General features: G+C 37.9%; 1 protein-coding gene across 1 annotated transcript in view; it reads right to left on the reverse strand.

Annotated features, from left to right (window-relative positions):
* The window catches only part of MEI4 (meiotic double-stranded break formation protein 4), a 94670-nt gene that overhangs the window by 68252 nt on the left and 10148 nt on the right, over window positions 1-16270 (reverse strand). Inside the window, exon 5 of the mRNA XM_039568607.1 lies at window positions 5404-5652. Coding sequence (XP_039424541.1) covers window positions 5404-5652 — 249 coding nt within the window. The remainder of the gene's footprint in view (window positions 1-5403; window positions 5653-16270) is intronic.

A 16270-nucleotide genomic window follows, 5' to 3' on the forward strand; every position in this document is an offset into this window, starting at 1 on the left:
TATTCCTGTAAATCTGTGCTAAACACAATTTAACTTCATTTTTTCCATCTCACAGATCTGCTCTCATTTCTTTGCTCTCCTCATAAAAACATAAAATACTTAGGTTGTGAGACATTCCTTGCCATGCTGCCTACTTGCACTATTGCCACTGGTAGAAGCATGGGAGTACACCAGTACACTTAAGATGTCAAATGACATTTCAGAAGTACTGTCTGTCTGACATCCCCATGCTTTAGAGAAAAAAATGTTGAGATGACACACTGGGCTGCCCTTATGGATCTGTATGGAGAGAAAGACACCTATTTTTAATGGGGGGGGGGTGGGGAGGCAAGAAATAGGGAGGTAGAATGTCTTCATGCAGAAACATCACATCCCTAAGCACCCAACAAAAATAATCAGAACTGTTTTCCATGGCAACATCAAATTAAGAGTTAACTGCTGCCCGATGAAGAATCCTCTCACCTTAGAAAAAGGAAGATAGAAAAAGAAAGAAGTAAACTATACCCCTCAGAGACTGACAGCTCCTCCTCGATTGTCGTGCTTTGGTACTCCTTCAAATACCGGGGGGGGAAGTGATGACAGGACATAGCAATCTGTAACAGCAGCTCACTTGAACACACCAACCTGAAAAAACAGCTTTTCCTTAAACATACCACGATAACTTGGAAATTATAGTCCTCTACCCTATTGCCATGTTATAGGAACTAAAATTGTTGCTAAATGCTATTCACAACAGATTTCACACTATTTCATCTACCTTCTGGGGAGGGAAATAATTTCTCCTAATAGACTAATGTGTTTGTATCATTACTATTCAGTCAGATGTGGACTGCTGTTATCTCCACTAACAAGGAAGACTCCTTTATGAGGCTGCAGATAACATATCTACTGAGGAAATCTTCATGTTTTGGTCTGACCTTTCTGAATTCATCTGATTGGTTTCTCTTTGAAAATGAGCTTAAAAAAAATCTATTATCAATTATGTTCTCTCACCACTCCTTTTAATGTAAGGAGGCAGAGGAAACATCACAAGTACACTATTTAAGTCATGATGGAGAGCTTTGCCCTTTCAGAAGTTTGAAATCCAGTTACTCAGAAAATATTTTGACTGGCCATCACTGTTCCTGACATTATGAGAGCAGGACTTATCTGATCCTATCTTTGCCTGTCGAGGAAATCCTGGGGTATAACATAAGCACCCAGAGTTTCTGCCTCTCCATTTTGAGCAAGAAATTCCCAAGCCATGACTTACAGGGAAGTGGAAAGGGAAGAGAAGGCTGAATTCTGTGGCCCAAACCAAGGCTGCTGGTAAACAGTAGTTCTGTATTAGTTATTATCAGTTTTACTTCAGCTGTTGAACTGGCTGGTTCCAGTTCTATAAGCTCCCAGTGAGAAGAAATGAGACTGAAGTGTCTTCATTCACACTAATCTACAAAGGAATTTGTTCCTTTTTTACACATGTACAACTAAATTCCTAAAGAACCATAACAAGTTAGGGAGTGAAGCAGGAGATACAAAATTCTTTTTTTCCTCTGGGTCTTATTACTCAAAGAGATACAAGCTGCTTCTTTGACACAGAGAATAGAATTTAGAGGACAGTATCCTGAAAGGTGAAACACAGCCTCAGCATACAGTTAAAAATCAGACATTCACATTAATCACATTCCCCCTCAGAGTTCAGCATTTCCCTAAACACACAGACACACTGTGGTAGGGTGGCTGGCAGACATGCTACTGTGGAGGTTAAGAACAGGAGAGAACTCCAGGGCATGGCAGAAGAAGTTCTACTGTAAATGATCTATAAAAGGAAGATTAACCTAATTCTAAAAAGGTGCGGTGTGGAGAGAATCTCGTTTTTATTTTAATTAGAGGAGCAAGCAGCTCAGTAAATTCCTACCCACCACATAAGAAGTGAGTAACTTGAACCAAGTTTGAAGGTGAAGCTAAGGAAGAGAGAACACATACTTGACACACGCTTTGCTAAACATATACCCTGGACAATCGATTTGGAACCTTCAAGAGTATCAGCCTGAAGCAACCAAGGCAATAAACATCTATCCTCTAAACTGTCATTCCTAAAATACGTGCTTGGCCAAAAAAGGGTAGAGTACTGCATTTATGCCTTCTTGGGCTGAAGTAACAGCTGCAGGCTTTTCAGAACTGTTTAACACAGCTTGCCAAGAAACAATATGATCATTGATTTTATGAGTTGATAACAGTGAAGGAATTTGTCTCAGAGGACAGGTGCTTAAATCCATTAATCTATCAATTCATCGATGCTTTGTAAGACCCTTTATCTTTTCATGTTGCTCCAAAGCAAAGTGACAACAGAATGCTCAAGCATTTTATATGCTTATTCTTAAGAGTAACACCAAGAAGTTTCTATCCTCCTTTCTGTGAAATGTAAATTTGGATCAAAGAAAGACAAGAAACTCTGATTTAACATGAAATTTGACTTCTGTTTTCTACCCATGGGCATAGTTGTCAGGACAATACTGTCAAGGTGAAAAATAACAGATAATTGCAAAAAGATTTGCTTCTCCTCCGCCTCAGATGATTGGCATACAGCCAAAAGCACTACGAAGGAATAGAGTCCTTGTATTCAGAAAGACAACTGAACAGTAAGTAAAATAAGGAACTTCCAGACACTGCGCAGTCAGTGAATACAGACCACTGCGCTTTCATAAAAAACACATTAAACCATAAGGACTCATACCACCAAGCAGTTTACCTGCAGCAAAGCAGGCTTCTCCCCCTAAGTTAGGAACTGACAATTTTTTTAGTGTCTCTGAGGACAAAGAATTATTCAGGTGGGACAAAAAAATTTAGGCACCATACCTTTTAAAAATGCATTCTCTGTTCTTTATCCTTCATGTATTTGCACATCCATACTGTGTTCAACTGTACGTGGAGGGGGAAAATAGGTACCACTGCTTCAAAGAGCTCACAGATTTCTCACATCAGGGAAATAAAACTCCATGGGCAGTTTCTAATCATTACTGAAGCCCCTGAAAGATCTACTATTATTATTACAAACAGCAGGTGGGAGAGGAAAGCTCTCACATTCGGAATGCAAAGCAGAGAAGATACAGCTGCAAAGTGAACCTTGGCTAAAGGACTCAAACTCTTCAGTTCTCAAGAGGCACCAGCAGAAATAAATGCAGTCTCATCCTTACTGCATGAGATTTTCTGGTGGTGAATTTTGTGAAACCCAGATATTCCTGTATCTAAAGAGTTGTTAATCGAAACACAAGAAAGCCATAGAAAAGCTGGGGGTTTGAAATATTTTTAAAAGGCTGCATTATTTTAAGCAAAACACCAACTCCAGAAATGAGGCTGGAGAAATGAGTGGAGGAGGAAAAGGATCCTTGATATTTTAGTGCTAAGAACAAGCCTAGTTATTACCCTCAGCCCTAAAGAGCATACCTTTGGTGTGATATTAGGTGGTAAACCTAGTATCATCATCCATAAGGATGGCTTGATGGATCTATAGTAGTCTCACTTGAAAAGATGAAACACCGCTTATTACCACTTTTTCTCTTAACTTGGATTCAAACTCTTTGTGCCTTTGTATTTCAGCAGTAGCCACCCTTTAGATTCTAATCTCCATGGGCTTGAAAAATCTCAAAACGGGCACAACACATGAGAAAGGTGTATTTTTTCTTGGGGCAGAAGATGCCAGTGGTGTAGCGGTCCCTATTTCAGGTAGGCCTTGCTTCTATGACCATCTTCCCATACATGTCAACCACAGGTGTTCTACTATTAATGTACATCATCAACTTGATCTCCTGAGGAGCGTGTAGATCTCACCAACAGATCAGGTACCAGTAACAACCTTTCTTTACTCAAATGCACATGACCCAGCATTTATCTCTAGTGGAACTGTAATCATGAATGCACACTCAGCAGAAACTTAGCACAGGTATAAGACATCTAAAATTAGAAAAGATTTATCACAGTTTAAATCTTCAGTGGAACTTGGGCAATGAAAATGAACATCCTTTGCAAGACGTGTTATCTGCCAGGGACAGTTTTCTTTGCCTGTCTCACAATTAAAATTTAGAGTTTAGAGAATCTTTAAAAAAATTAGACTTAGAACATGGAAGTTGAAAATGAATTGATTTTGTTTGCTATGTTTTGCTAATTGATAGTGTTTGCTGTGTTCTGCTTAATCCACAATCAGAATATTCTCTCCAGACATTAGATGTTTATAAATCTCTCCTGATCATATGCAGCCAGTTCTTCAAAACATAAGACACCTGTGGGAAGCTGCATCTTTAGAGTTACTTTTAGTTTTATATGTCATATTTGCAACATGTTGCAGAAAACAGACACCCAGACAATAATGAAGTAAGAAGGGTCATTAAATCACTTCTCTATAGCGAAAGGTCTATTATACAAAAATACATAAACCATTAGAGCTTCTAGCTGAAGTCTAATGATCCCCCTATCAGTCAACGTTACAAACTAGAGATCATTTCACAAGGCAATAAAGAAGCTACTGTTTCAGTACAAAAGCAGTGTGGTAAAGCCTTATCAAGTTTTCCACCAGGGAACCTTTTAAAAATCTCAAGTCATAAAGCAATTAGTTATACATCTTGATTTTAGAGATCCCTTCAACAGTGAACTTTCTCTTTCCTTCAGCCCAGAGCATTTTGACCTCCATCTCCCAGGAAAGTATCTCCCCAGAGACTGCAGAAATCCTCCATTGCCTGATTTCCAAGCTCACACAGTGCCACTGATATCTTGAATTGAGCATGACTCACTCCACACGCACAAGTCAGAGAAACAGCGCTGTTTGAGACCATCTTTTTTTTTTTTTATCTTCTTTGAATAAATGCTTTCCTGAATCCAATAATATCAGACTCACAATATTTTATATGCCATAAAAAACATTCACAGTACCCACAGTCTCAGTACACTTGCAGAAACAACAGATATACTGTTCTTTGCCTGCCCTACCTTCCTGTTACACATATTAGGGATTAACGCTTCCAAGACTTTAAGCTTAAATTCTGATTTTAAACATCTGTAGGGTGGTTAAAAATATGCAGTATGTCTTTAAGACATGTTCCAAATGTAAGTACAAACTAGTTCCTACAAACTAGTAGCTCCAAGGTTATAGAGTAACATTCTGTATTGACAATTTTGGTCTGCAATTATTTTGTATAATACATATTGATTCTGAAGGTTAAATATGTAAATTCTGCATCAAATTCTCAAGCACAATCCCATTACAAATAAATTAAGTGTTCCACAACCTCAGAACTGTGGAAAAAACCAAAAAACTGTACACTGAAGACTCCCACATCTAGGTACAAGAAATGGTACATGAAAGGCAACATGAAAGCTGTTTGGCTCCTTGCTATTGCAACATAGCCAGAAATTATTTGAGTAACTTACTATTTTCCAAGCAGAATCTTGGAGAGATCCTGTTCAAAAGAAGTTCCTGTCGTAATCGAAGAACTTCAGCTTCCAGCACTTCCACTTTCCATTTCCATCCAAAATCCTGTTCGGATACAGTTTTGGCAAGGTACTCTATGTATTCTTTGGAACTCTTCCCAGGTGGTTTTGAGTGGATAATTGCAAAAGCCAATGCTAGTTTTGATATTTTCAAATATGAAATTTGATTTTCTCTTCCATCTTTGATTTCTGTTGCATTAGAAAAACAGAAAACAAAAAGGTTACTTCACTATGACTCCATTAAGGAAATGATGCACAATATTTTCTTGGCTGTGAAAACTGTTCAACAGTGAGACCAATTCTTTTATTTCCAGTGCATTCCTAAATCATCAAGGAGAACAGAAATACAAGCATCTCTGCTCAATGTGAGAACAGAACATACATGAGCTGCACTCCAGCTATAAAAATAAAATTCAGCTGGTATTTGAGAATAACTGTGGAAATAGTAAGCACTTCAAATAGGCTTATCCTAGCGAAATTTTCAATGCAAATGTTATCTCCACTGAAACAAAGATGAAAAAAGTAAAAATACTAACCTCAAAAAAACCACCCTGACACTCCCTCCCCCCCAAAAGGATTCTAAACCCATGACCGAAGAATGCGTTTGGGGTTCTTTATACTTAAACACAATACGTATAAATTTTTGAAAGTGTGCCAAAAGGTCCCAGTGCTCAAAAGATAAAACTCTGAGGTTGTCTTTGATTTTGGACACCTCGTATTGGTGCTCTTGAATTTTTAAGTCCACATTAAGCCTCAAGCATGCAGAAAGCTAGGCAGACAGCTTCAAAGTGATGCAAGTGGCTAGTAAGGTAGTAAAGAAAGTTTTATAAACTCTGTTACAAACAGTGAGGATGGGGCAAAAGGCATCATAAGAGTCAGAGAAACAAAATATTTAAACAGATGATTATGTCATGTGCAACAGCACAGGACCTAGGTGCAGAGAAGGAAAAAATGAAATTAAAACCAACTAATAATAACCAGCCCATCTAATCAGCAAAGTTACTTTTTTTTTCCTAATTCCACACCATTTTCATCCAGTTGTTTAATGTATTCTTTTCTTGAAAAAATATCACTCCCAGAATAATTATGGGAAAAAAAAAATCACTTCCTACACTTTTGCCCTAGCCTTGACATCTACACATTTTTCACAATGCTGTTTTTTCTCGTTATCCAACAAAACTGCAGGTTAAGCACTACAGTAAGTTGCATTGAGCAGCTCTGAAATACTTGCAGCACAGCTTAGAAAAAGGTATTTTAGGTCATCCTTTCCCCAGATCATCTGCTATCACTAAGCTGATTTCTTCCTTTGGTTCTACTTGACTTTGGATAGTAACTCATAAATCATCATATATTCATTTATCCATCAGGGACATTTACAAAAGGCACTGCTCTTTAAGTATTTCTTTCACCTTTCAAATATTTCTGAAATACATAAACAATCCCTGTGCAACCCTTGCACATTGTCCATTAAGACACAGCTGCCAATTAACACTTCACATTGTAAGAGCACAAGAGACAAGACTGCAAAAATTCCTTGGGATCTATTTACCTACAGCTATATCTTAAGCTACTCTTCTCCACTTGAAACACTCCATTCCTGCTGCGTGTCAGGGCAAAATCACCTAATCTAAGCTACCAGTGCATTTTTAAAGCTAATTAAATAGTAAGCCTTTAGAAATGGAACTATACTATGTATGCCACTTACTTAAAGCAGTTATACATTAAATGGTATGTTCTGCAAAATTTCTTACGAAGAAAATCTGTTTTACACAACTTTTCAATTCATATCTAGAATTTCTGTGAAAAGCAGAGGTTGATTCTCGCAGTCTCAAAGGATTAGCACCTCTGTGGGACAGCTAACTGGTGTAAGACTTGCTTGCCTAATACATCAAAGGAAATGTTTACAAATACAAAACCATGCAAGTAATTGAACTGCCTTCAAAGCTGTGAATAAAATTAAATACGTAGAAACACACTGAAAGAAGATCAAGTAGTAACAGTAAGGTATCCAAAATATTCGGCTTTGAACCTGAAAGGTGTTTCCCAGATTATCTCATCAATAGAAATTTCACCCAGATATTACTCAAACAGTGTCTGTCAAGCTCCATTCTTACAAAGTCCCTTTGCAGAGCAGAACGATAAATTAGGGCAGGCAGAAAAACGTCTTACACTGCTGGCTTAAAATTTTGGTACCTCCAGAGACTACTCTGCAAAAGCTTTCTGATCAATCTTCCTTTTAAGGACAAATCCATGTTCACTTTCTGCTTCATAATATGCTTTGTCAGTATTAGCATTTTCCTTTAAATTACACTCACAGAAGTTGCAAAATGACCAACATTCCAGTATGGGTCAGGGAGTGGTATTTATTCCAGAATTACATGAATGCTCAGGTGCCTTTTATCATCAGTCACCATCCATACCTTCTTATCTATTGTACTCTGTTTATTTCTCCTTACAGGACATACTATTACAAAGAAAATACGAAGAAAATACAAAGTTTGCTGTCTGACCACTGACATATTACCACTATGCTACTAGTGTGAAATGCTACTTTGGTAGCATTTTTTCACCACTCATTACCAAAATAAAGATAGTCACTTTTTCATTTTGTTTTGAAAGGGACTATTTTGTCCCTTTGTTATCCTTAAAACTATGTGTTTTAAGCATAACAAAAACCTTAGTGCACAAGGTAACAGTACAATGGAGTACAAGTAAAAGGATCTTTCAACTGGAACATTCCAAAATGCTATTTTCTAAAGGAGATGTAAGTAAGTCACATAAACCACATAAACCATTACCTAATTTTGCTTTGAGAATCTTAAATAGCATTCCTCCTTATAACAGTTAAGACATAAATTTAATTAATGAATTAATGAAATTTGGAGTTTGAGGGAGGCCTTTTCCTCTTTAACATCTTATTCACTTGCACAGTAGGAGTGCCTTACACTGAATGAGTTTAGGGAGATATTCTTACTCTGGAGAGAAAGAATAATTTTTCTGGAAAAATTACTTCTGTTAGAGAAAATCCCCAACAGCAGGACAAATCACACAATCAGTTCTTCTTAGGAACAAGACACAGCACAGTTTTTGGAGAAGTCATTCTGTTGGAATCACAAGATCTCGTTTAAAAACAGATAATTAATGACAAATAGCAAGATTCCTGCATGCATTTCCAGAAAGAATGGACTTCTTAAAGATTTTATGGAGAATATACAGATATTTTACTTGCTTTCTGTTACTGTCACTATCACCATCTCTCTTAATTTCTTTTCTGATTGGGAAAAGAGAAGTTTGTGTATCGAAAAGCAGAAGTTCTAAGAGTTGATTAAGGTTTTTCACCATTTCCCTAAAGGGACAATTGCTCTCTCAGAAACTGCTATATAAGTCTTCTAGAAAATAACACACCGGATGACATTATTAGAAATATGGGGATGGTGGCCAACTGTGCATTAGCAAAAATTGCACAGCAATCTGTTGCTCTCAGGAAGTGCTGAACCACCAAATATATTCCACTGAAAGCATATTGGCAGCTACAGAGTTTTATCAATAATATTTTTGCTCCTATCAGCACAGAAATTACACCACTGGTTGGGCAGAAAAAAGTTTTAGAACCAAACCAGAAACTTTCCTTGATTGAGAATAGTACCTGGCCAAGAGCGGAAAGGAGTCACCAGTCTAATTTTAGCTGCTAATGCCAAAATGTCTGACAGAAAGAGAAAGGTTCAAGAATTATCCAAAGCTCCATTCGTGTGATTACTCAGTGTTAAGGAGAGAACCAGCAATGCCTTGCAATCTCTGCTGGAAGCAGGGCTCAGCACCCTAACAACAGATTCCACCTGGTGACAGGTTCCCTGTGTAAACCCCTCAATCCACAAACTGATATTGGAAGAAAGAGTACTCAGAGGACACAGTGGGTTAACAACACTGTCGAACAGGGCTGAGTCTAAAGATTTCCAACACAAGAATGACATTCCACGCTTCCAGCTCTCATGGAGGGAGAGGGTGCTGAGACCTGCTAAGATCCCAGCCATGGAAGACTGCTGAGCAATTATTCACCTGCTGAAATAATTACAAAAGGAGCGATGAACTGTCCTGTACCGCTCTGTGTAACATAACCAAGGGGAACTGAGATGTGGTCCAAGATTCATTGAAGACCTTTGATATAAGCAGGAATACAGGATAACAGAAAGAACCAGGATAAATCTGATTCATAAGCACTATCCTAATCCACCAACATGCCAGTCCTGTTTTGCAGCTGCATTTGATGTAGCAGCTCATACAGAGAAACTGAAATGTTAAGGGTTAATGACTCAAAGAATTGGCCATTTGCAAAAGCTGCGGGTGCCTTGCTGAAGCCAGGTTTGCACCACCCAGCTGAAGGAGAGGAGGAGAGGTTTTTGGGTGTGTGGCAGCAAAACCTCTGATCTGTGCAAGAACAGCCCAGGTGAGCATCCACCGCTGGAGAAAGACCATGGCAAACCAACCCTCCTTTACACAACTGGCTCAGGTGTAAAACTGTGCCTGCCCCACCCCAAGGAGGTATCAAAACATTCCCACATAGGCCTGAAGGTTTTCATCCCTTCTGACGGGACGTAACTGGCTCAACTACGCTGACAACAAGGGTCGTGTCTTAGAAGAGGTCTTAACCACCAAAGACCTCCGAAATGTCCCCGGACTCATTTCTGGGGCCTTCCACCAAAACACTGTGCATGGTCCACAGTGTTGCAGCAGACAGTGTAAAACCGGCCCCACAGGGAAGGTACCTGGGTGTTCCCACCCAAAGCTGAGCAGATGTTTCGAATGTCTTTACATGCAAGTTTAACTGTACCTCTTTCCAGGTTAATCCTGTTTGGGGGGCCAGCTCCTCTAGTTCACATGTACTAATGTGAAGAATAATGAAGGGATTCAACTCCCACTGAAGTTGGGAGTTGAATTTATGTTTTATGTTCTTACGAGTTTATGTTTCAAGAGCTTCTGCCACCCTTGACAGATCAACATTGAAACCATCACTTCGGACACTGAAATTGCATCAATCAAGTCTGGTCGCTGGATCCACGGGTGGTGGTATCTTTCCTCTACACTATTTACTCTTATCCTTTCTTCTTCTTTATTTTTCATATATATTTTCTTATGTGATATTTTCATGCTTTTATATTGTTATGTTACTACAGATAATAACCCAAATGGCTATATACCTCCTTTCCATTCCAACCAAATTGTTCAAAAATAAACCTGCCACATATATATTTATATATACAAATGCTGGTCATTCAGCATTGTTTCACTCTAGTTAGGTCGTAACATCATATTACACCATTAACTACAACAAGATACTCTTCTGGTAGGTCCCACATTGTTTTTGACATGGTCAAAAAGTGAAAAGGAAGTAATTCCCACAAAATAGGAAAAATGTCCACCCCACTAGTTTCAGATGATCACCTTTTTGGTTCATTTTCTTCTTGGTTTGAAACTGCCTATCTTTAATTTCATTCCAAAGGTCAAAGGTTTCATATTATCAGTTAAAAAACATAAAGAATTAAAGTATTTCATTATTATAGGAAAAAAAAGAAAACATTCATTAGAGCCATGAAAGGCTATTCATCAAGGTAATTTCAACATGCTATAAAATCTCCTATTTCCAAAAAACCTGCAATTCCACAAGAGGGCTGCACCTTGCTAGTCAGTGGTCCCCATTTTCATACTGATAACATGCTGGCAAAATCTGGAAGCTGAGGTCAAACGAGTGGCATCTTCAAGAAACAAGGACAATTCTCCAAGCCCACCACTGGCCCAAAAGCATTCCTCCTCCTCTAGCACTCTCCTGGCTGTCAGAAGATGCTTTTCTGCCTTTTACTTCAATGGTTCTTTTTTTTCCCCCGTTAACCACAGACAACTGAACAGCCCAGCCTGAGTGCACAGAAGTTGCTTTCATTGCTGCACACCAAATTAAGTCTCAAGAAGTGAAAAAAAAAATACTCCTGGATACTATTTTTATTTTTTTACTCCATGCCAGAATTGCACTAGAGTCAACAACGTGCTGACAGGGATAACAATAATTTCCACTCTGTAGCTGAAGTATAGAGGTGATCCCTTCATTATTCTTCACATTAGTACATGTGAACTAGAGGAAGTGGCCTCCCGAACAGGATTATCCTACAAAGACGTAGAGTTAAACTTGCAGTCACATCAAAATAGACTGCTTCCTGAATAAAAAACACAGTGATCTTGGGATGAGCTTCCGACAGCTCCTGGGACCATGTCCACTGATTTTCCTGTGCCAGCTCTGGGTTCCCCTGCCAAGAGGAACCACAGAGTGTGCCGCATCCATTCATCAAAAGATGAGCTACTCGTTTTGTACAGGTGAATCCTCAGCTCTGGAGCTTTTAAGAAGTCTTTCAGGGGTGCTTATGGGTAAAGGAGGTGAATTTTATATAATTTACTCTTCTGAGTGGTACATACAATTTTCTGACTGACCTTGGAAACAAGCAAGTCACAGACAAATTAGGAGAAGGTAGCTAAATTATGCTATGGTTTAAAATTATAGGGTACCTCAAACAAAACCCAAAACCTAAACTCATTTGAAATAATTCAACACTGGAGTAATACTCATTAATGTCAAAGAATTATAGACCTTAGGCATGACTTCCAAGTTTGGCCACGAAATTCATGGCTAATAATGGAGAAAACTGCTGCAAATATCATAGACAAAACCTTATTGCTTACAACACGACACTCATTTGTTATTCAGACCACTGCCATCTGAATTTTAAAAATAATTTAAAAAATTAATAGCATAAGACACAAAATAGACTGTAATTCATTTAACTTCCAGGCCATTCCAGGGCTCAGTTTTCTTCACACGTGAAATTTTTATTTAAAAATAAGAAGACTTGTCAGGACAGAAACAAATTGCCATTCACCACTACTACACAGCTAAAAAATCCTCAAACAGCCCTAAATATCAATAAAATGCTTTTTCTTCTAAATTTAAGAGTATGATCTGTCCTTAAAGACATAAAGGGAAAAACCATTTTGTTGCCATGATTTTTACTTCAACTCGTCTGTCAATTACACAGTGCAAATAAAGGCGAAAAAATTAACCACATCTTTGTAACCTCATCTGCTTTATAAAACAGAAATCAAGATATGAACTCATTATGATGGAGCACAAAATGCTGCAAGTGCTCTAGCAGAACTGGGCTGAGCTCAGACACATACGGCCACAACATTAAGCAACAATAAAATAAACTCGATTTAATTGGTACGCCTAGCACAACGTCATTTGTGTATATAATAAACAATGATAATAGGACAACTACATAATCAAGATGAACTGAAGCATCACTTCAGTGTTCCAATTAAGCAGTTTTTATTGTAAAAATGTATATTAAACCAAGGCTACTCCACAGTGTCATCTTTAAACAACCTATGCTCATAATACACAAAGATATGTAATGTGGACACACTCGGGGAAGAACTTGCTTTTCCTACAACAAGCCTAACAATAACTTCAGCATATTTTTTTCAAATGGACTCAAAACACTAAAACAATACTGAAAATAATAAATATTTAAAATACTTTATGTCAAAAGCACATGGAAACTTAAATGTAGCATGATTTCTTCCTTCAAACTCTAACTTTTAAATGATTTTAGAAGCTAAAATCTTATAAATTCTCCAAATCCAAATAACATGAATGAGCTGAAAAAACATTTTAGAGCTTATTAATGTTTCCCAATTATAACCGTTTCAGAGAATTTAAGAACATAAGCAAGCATAATCCCTCAGGATTTCAGTAACATTTTAGATGTAGGATTTATCTCCTCTTAATTACAGAAACCTACAGCTTAGATGGCTACAACTGAGCTAGCTGTCTAGACTCCTTTTATTACCAATGGGCAGAAACAGAGATTTCTAATGTTAAAAATAAGCCAAGTCATTTGTACATTTTGTGGTGAAGTCATGACCCAGAAACATTTGTTTCTCCGCACGGACTACAAAGAGTGTTAAGATGACTACATCAGATGCACACACATGTACTGTGGGCAGCCAACTGCACTGAGATGAGCTGGTGCACCACAGGCAGCTAAAGCTGAGACCTTCAAAAACCTATTTAAGGTGCCTCACTAACAAGACAAATTTTACAAGGCTGAAAGCAGCACTCCTCAAAAGAAGTCTGTCATTCTAGATCTGGACATGGAAAAAAGTTTGTGAGAATAACCTTGTGAATATATTTCAATGCACAACATAGCAGACAGGTGCAAAGTAGGGACATGAGAAACAGCAAGTATGCTTGGAATTCCATGAGCACAAAAAATCAGTTTGAGTCCTAAAAGCTTCTGTGCCTCACTCTTCAAAAAGGTCATTTGAAAATAGTAATTTAAGCCTGAATTTTCTGGTAGTTTAAAATTGTGTATATATTCTCCCTACAAGCTGAGAGTTCTTTCTTTTGCACTCCTTCTTCTCCTCCAACAGGCATTTTTCATGTGTCACAATATAAAGTGAATTTGGTACACAGTACCATTACCATGTTTCTCTTCACTATTCTGACTATGAAAGACATGAATATGTTTCCAGAAAAGGGAATTTATTCTATAAAACCTGCTGTTCAGAAATTAAAGTATAACTTAGTGGTGTAAATTAATCTATTCTTACGTCAGAACAGATTTCTTCCCCTACCAAAACAAAACTGTGCTCACTTAGTCAGCTGGGTGTAAATTCGTTGGGTTTGGGAGCTGAGGACATACTTTTCATTATAGCTTTATGAGATGAAATTTACGAGACCATGAAATTCAAACCCTTATTCTTTTACAAAGTTTCATATATGCGAATAATAATTACATAAAGAGTAAATTTACAGTTGGCATTAGGGACTGTGGAAAACAATCCCAGCCTTTATATACCGCCAAATTACAAGAAGAAAGCAGCCCTTATCTCCCCAGTTTTACCTATTGCAATGACTAGCAATATTAGCTTTTGAATGCAGAATTTCAATGCAGAATTCAGGAAAAGGCAATCATCAAGAGTTTGGAGCATTATATGAAGACTATTTTGCATATCTCCTTTTCCCATGTTAAAATATAGTGACTAAAATATCACCATAATTTCCTTTTCAGTTTCACACTTTCAGCCTTTACCTGACCAGTTCAGTTTCCACAAGTTTTTAAATCTACAAGATCAGTATCTTTCAGTGAACAAGATTCATTGAGGTAATGCATCCACTGTATTTTAAAAACTTTAGTATAGGAGAATGTTTCACGAAGGCTATCTGGACTTCAGGTGGCTCTCTTGAAAGCTGTTTATTGCATAGGTGAAGTTACAGCAGCTCAGGGAGTGGGTAACCAGAGCCAGCCCTACAGCTGCCAGCTCCAGCTGTAGGCATACCTGAAGCCGCTTTCTGTTCAAGTTACAAAGCATTTTATACTTTTCTTTGCAGAGTATCTTAATACATAACAACCAATAAGCACCATACACAATACCTTTACATTTGCCTATAGCCTATCATAACTACTACCATCACCATATTACAGTCATTATTGTCCAATCACAAGAGTAAGTAAGTTACAATTTAAGCTTACAATGGGAAATTCTCAGACCTGTCTTCTTCTTGCTGCATCAACATTTCTTGTTTGCCTGCCATATCTCTCTTTATGGTAAAGACATGTTTTCTATTTACTTATGCTCTTCTTGAGATTTATTTACTTGGTGAAAACATGTCTTTGTTTGTAGTCACATACCTTTGTCCTACTCCTAAAAATCTCCTTCCAACTCATCTCCAACCTTTGCCTTCTCAGTTACTCATCGATCAGTGTTTCAGCAAAACATCTTTTACTCTATATCAAAACTTGCTTTCATTTCTATCTCATCCCCAGTTTCTACATTCAAAGATCTTTCTGCCAAGCCTACATACCTGTCAAACTTTCTTACCAAACTTTCATCTTCCCCAACACTTTAGTTTTGGGTTTCTTACAGAAATTTAATATAGGCAGAATGAAAGATGAGATTGTTCAGAAGAAAGAAAATGTTTGTAATGGAGGGCAAGGAAAAGAGGGAATACCACTAGGAATCCAGTACTCTAAGAAGCATACGGTATGCAATAAAGAATGAAGCCCTACATATACTATGCATAGTAGCATAACTATAACCACATTTAAATATGTATTACCTAAATATTAATTTATGAAGCACTGGAGGTTGCAAAAGACAGTGAACCACTGAAGAGACTTGACAAGGATTCATAGCCAAGTCCATAGACAAGTACTTTTCACACTTTAATTTGGCTCAATTACTAGTTTATTCAGATTAAGAAAACATCTAAGCCAGGAAAATGATCAGAGGGCTGGAGCACCTCTCCTTTGAATACAGATTGAGAGAGTTGAGGTTGCTAAGCCTGGAGAAGAGAATGCTCCAGGGTGCCCTTCAGCACCTGAAGCGGGCTTACAAGAAAGCTGAAGAAGGACTTTTTACAAGGGCAAGACACGGGGAAATTACTTTAAACTGAAAGAGGGCAGATTTAGATTAGCTATTAGGAAGAAATTCTTTACTGTGAGGGTGATGAGACACTGGAACAGATTGCCTAGAGAAGCTGTGGATGCATGCCCTGGTTTTAGGTGGGACATTTTCTTCTTAGTAGCTGGTACAATGCTGGTGGGTTTTGGATTTAGTATGAGAATGATGTTGATAACATCCTGGTGTTTTGGCTGTTGCCATGTAGTGTTTACCCTCAGTCAAGGACTTTATAATGTCTCATGCTCTGCTACTGAGGAGCTGAACTGAAAGCTGGGAGGAGAGCAAGGCCAGGACAGGT

Source organism: Corvus cornix, chromosome 3 (genome assembly GCF_000738735.6).
Source record: "Corvus cornix cornix isolate S_Up_H32 chromosome 3, ASM73873v5, whole genome shotgun sequence".
Lineage (NCBI taxonomy): Eukaryota > Metazoa > Chordata > Aves > Passeriformes > Corvidae > Corvus > Corvus cornix.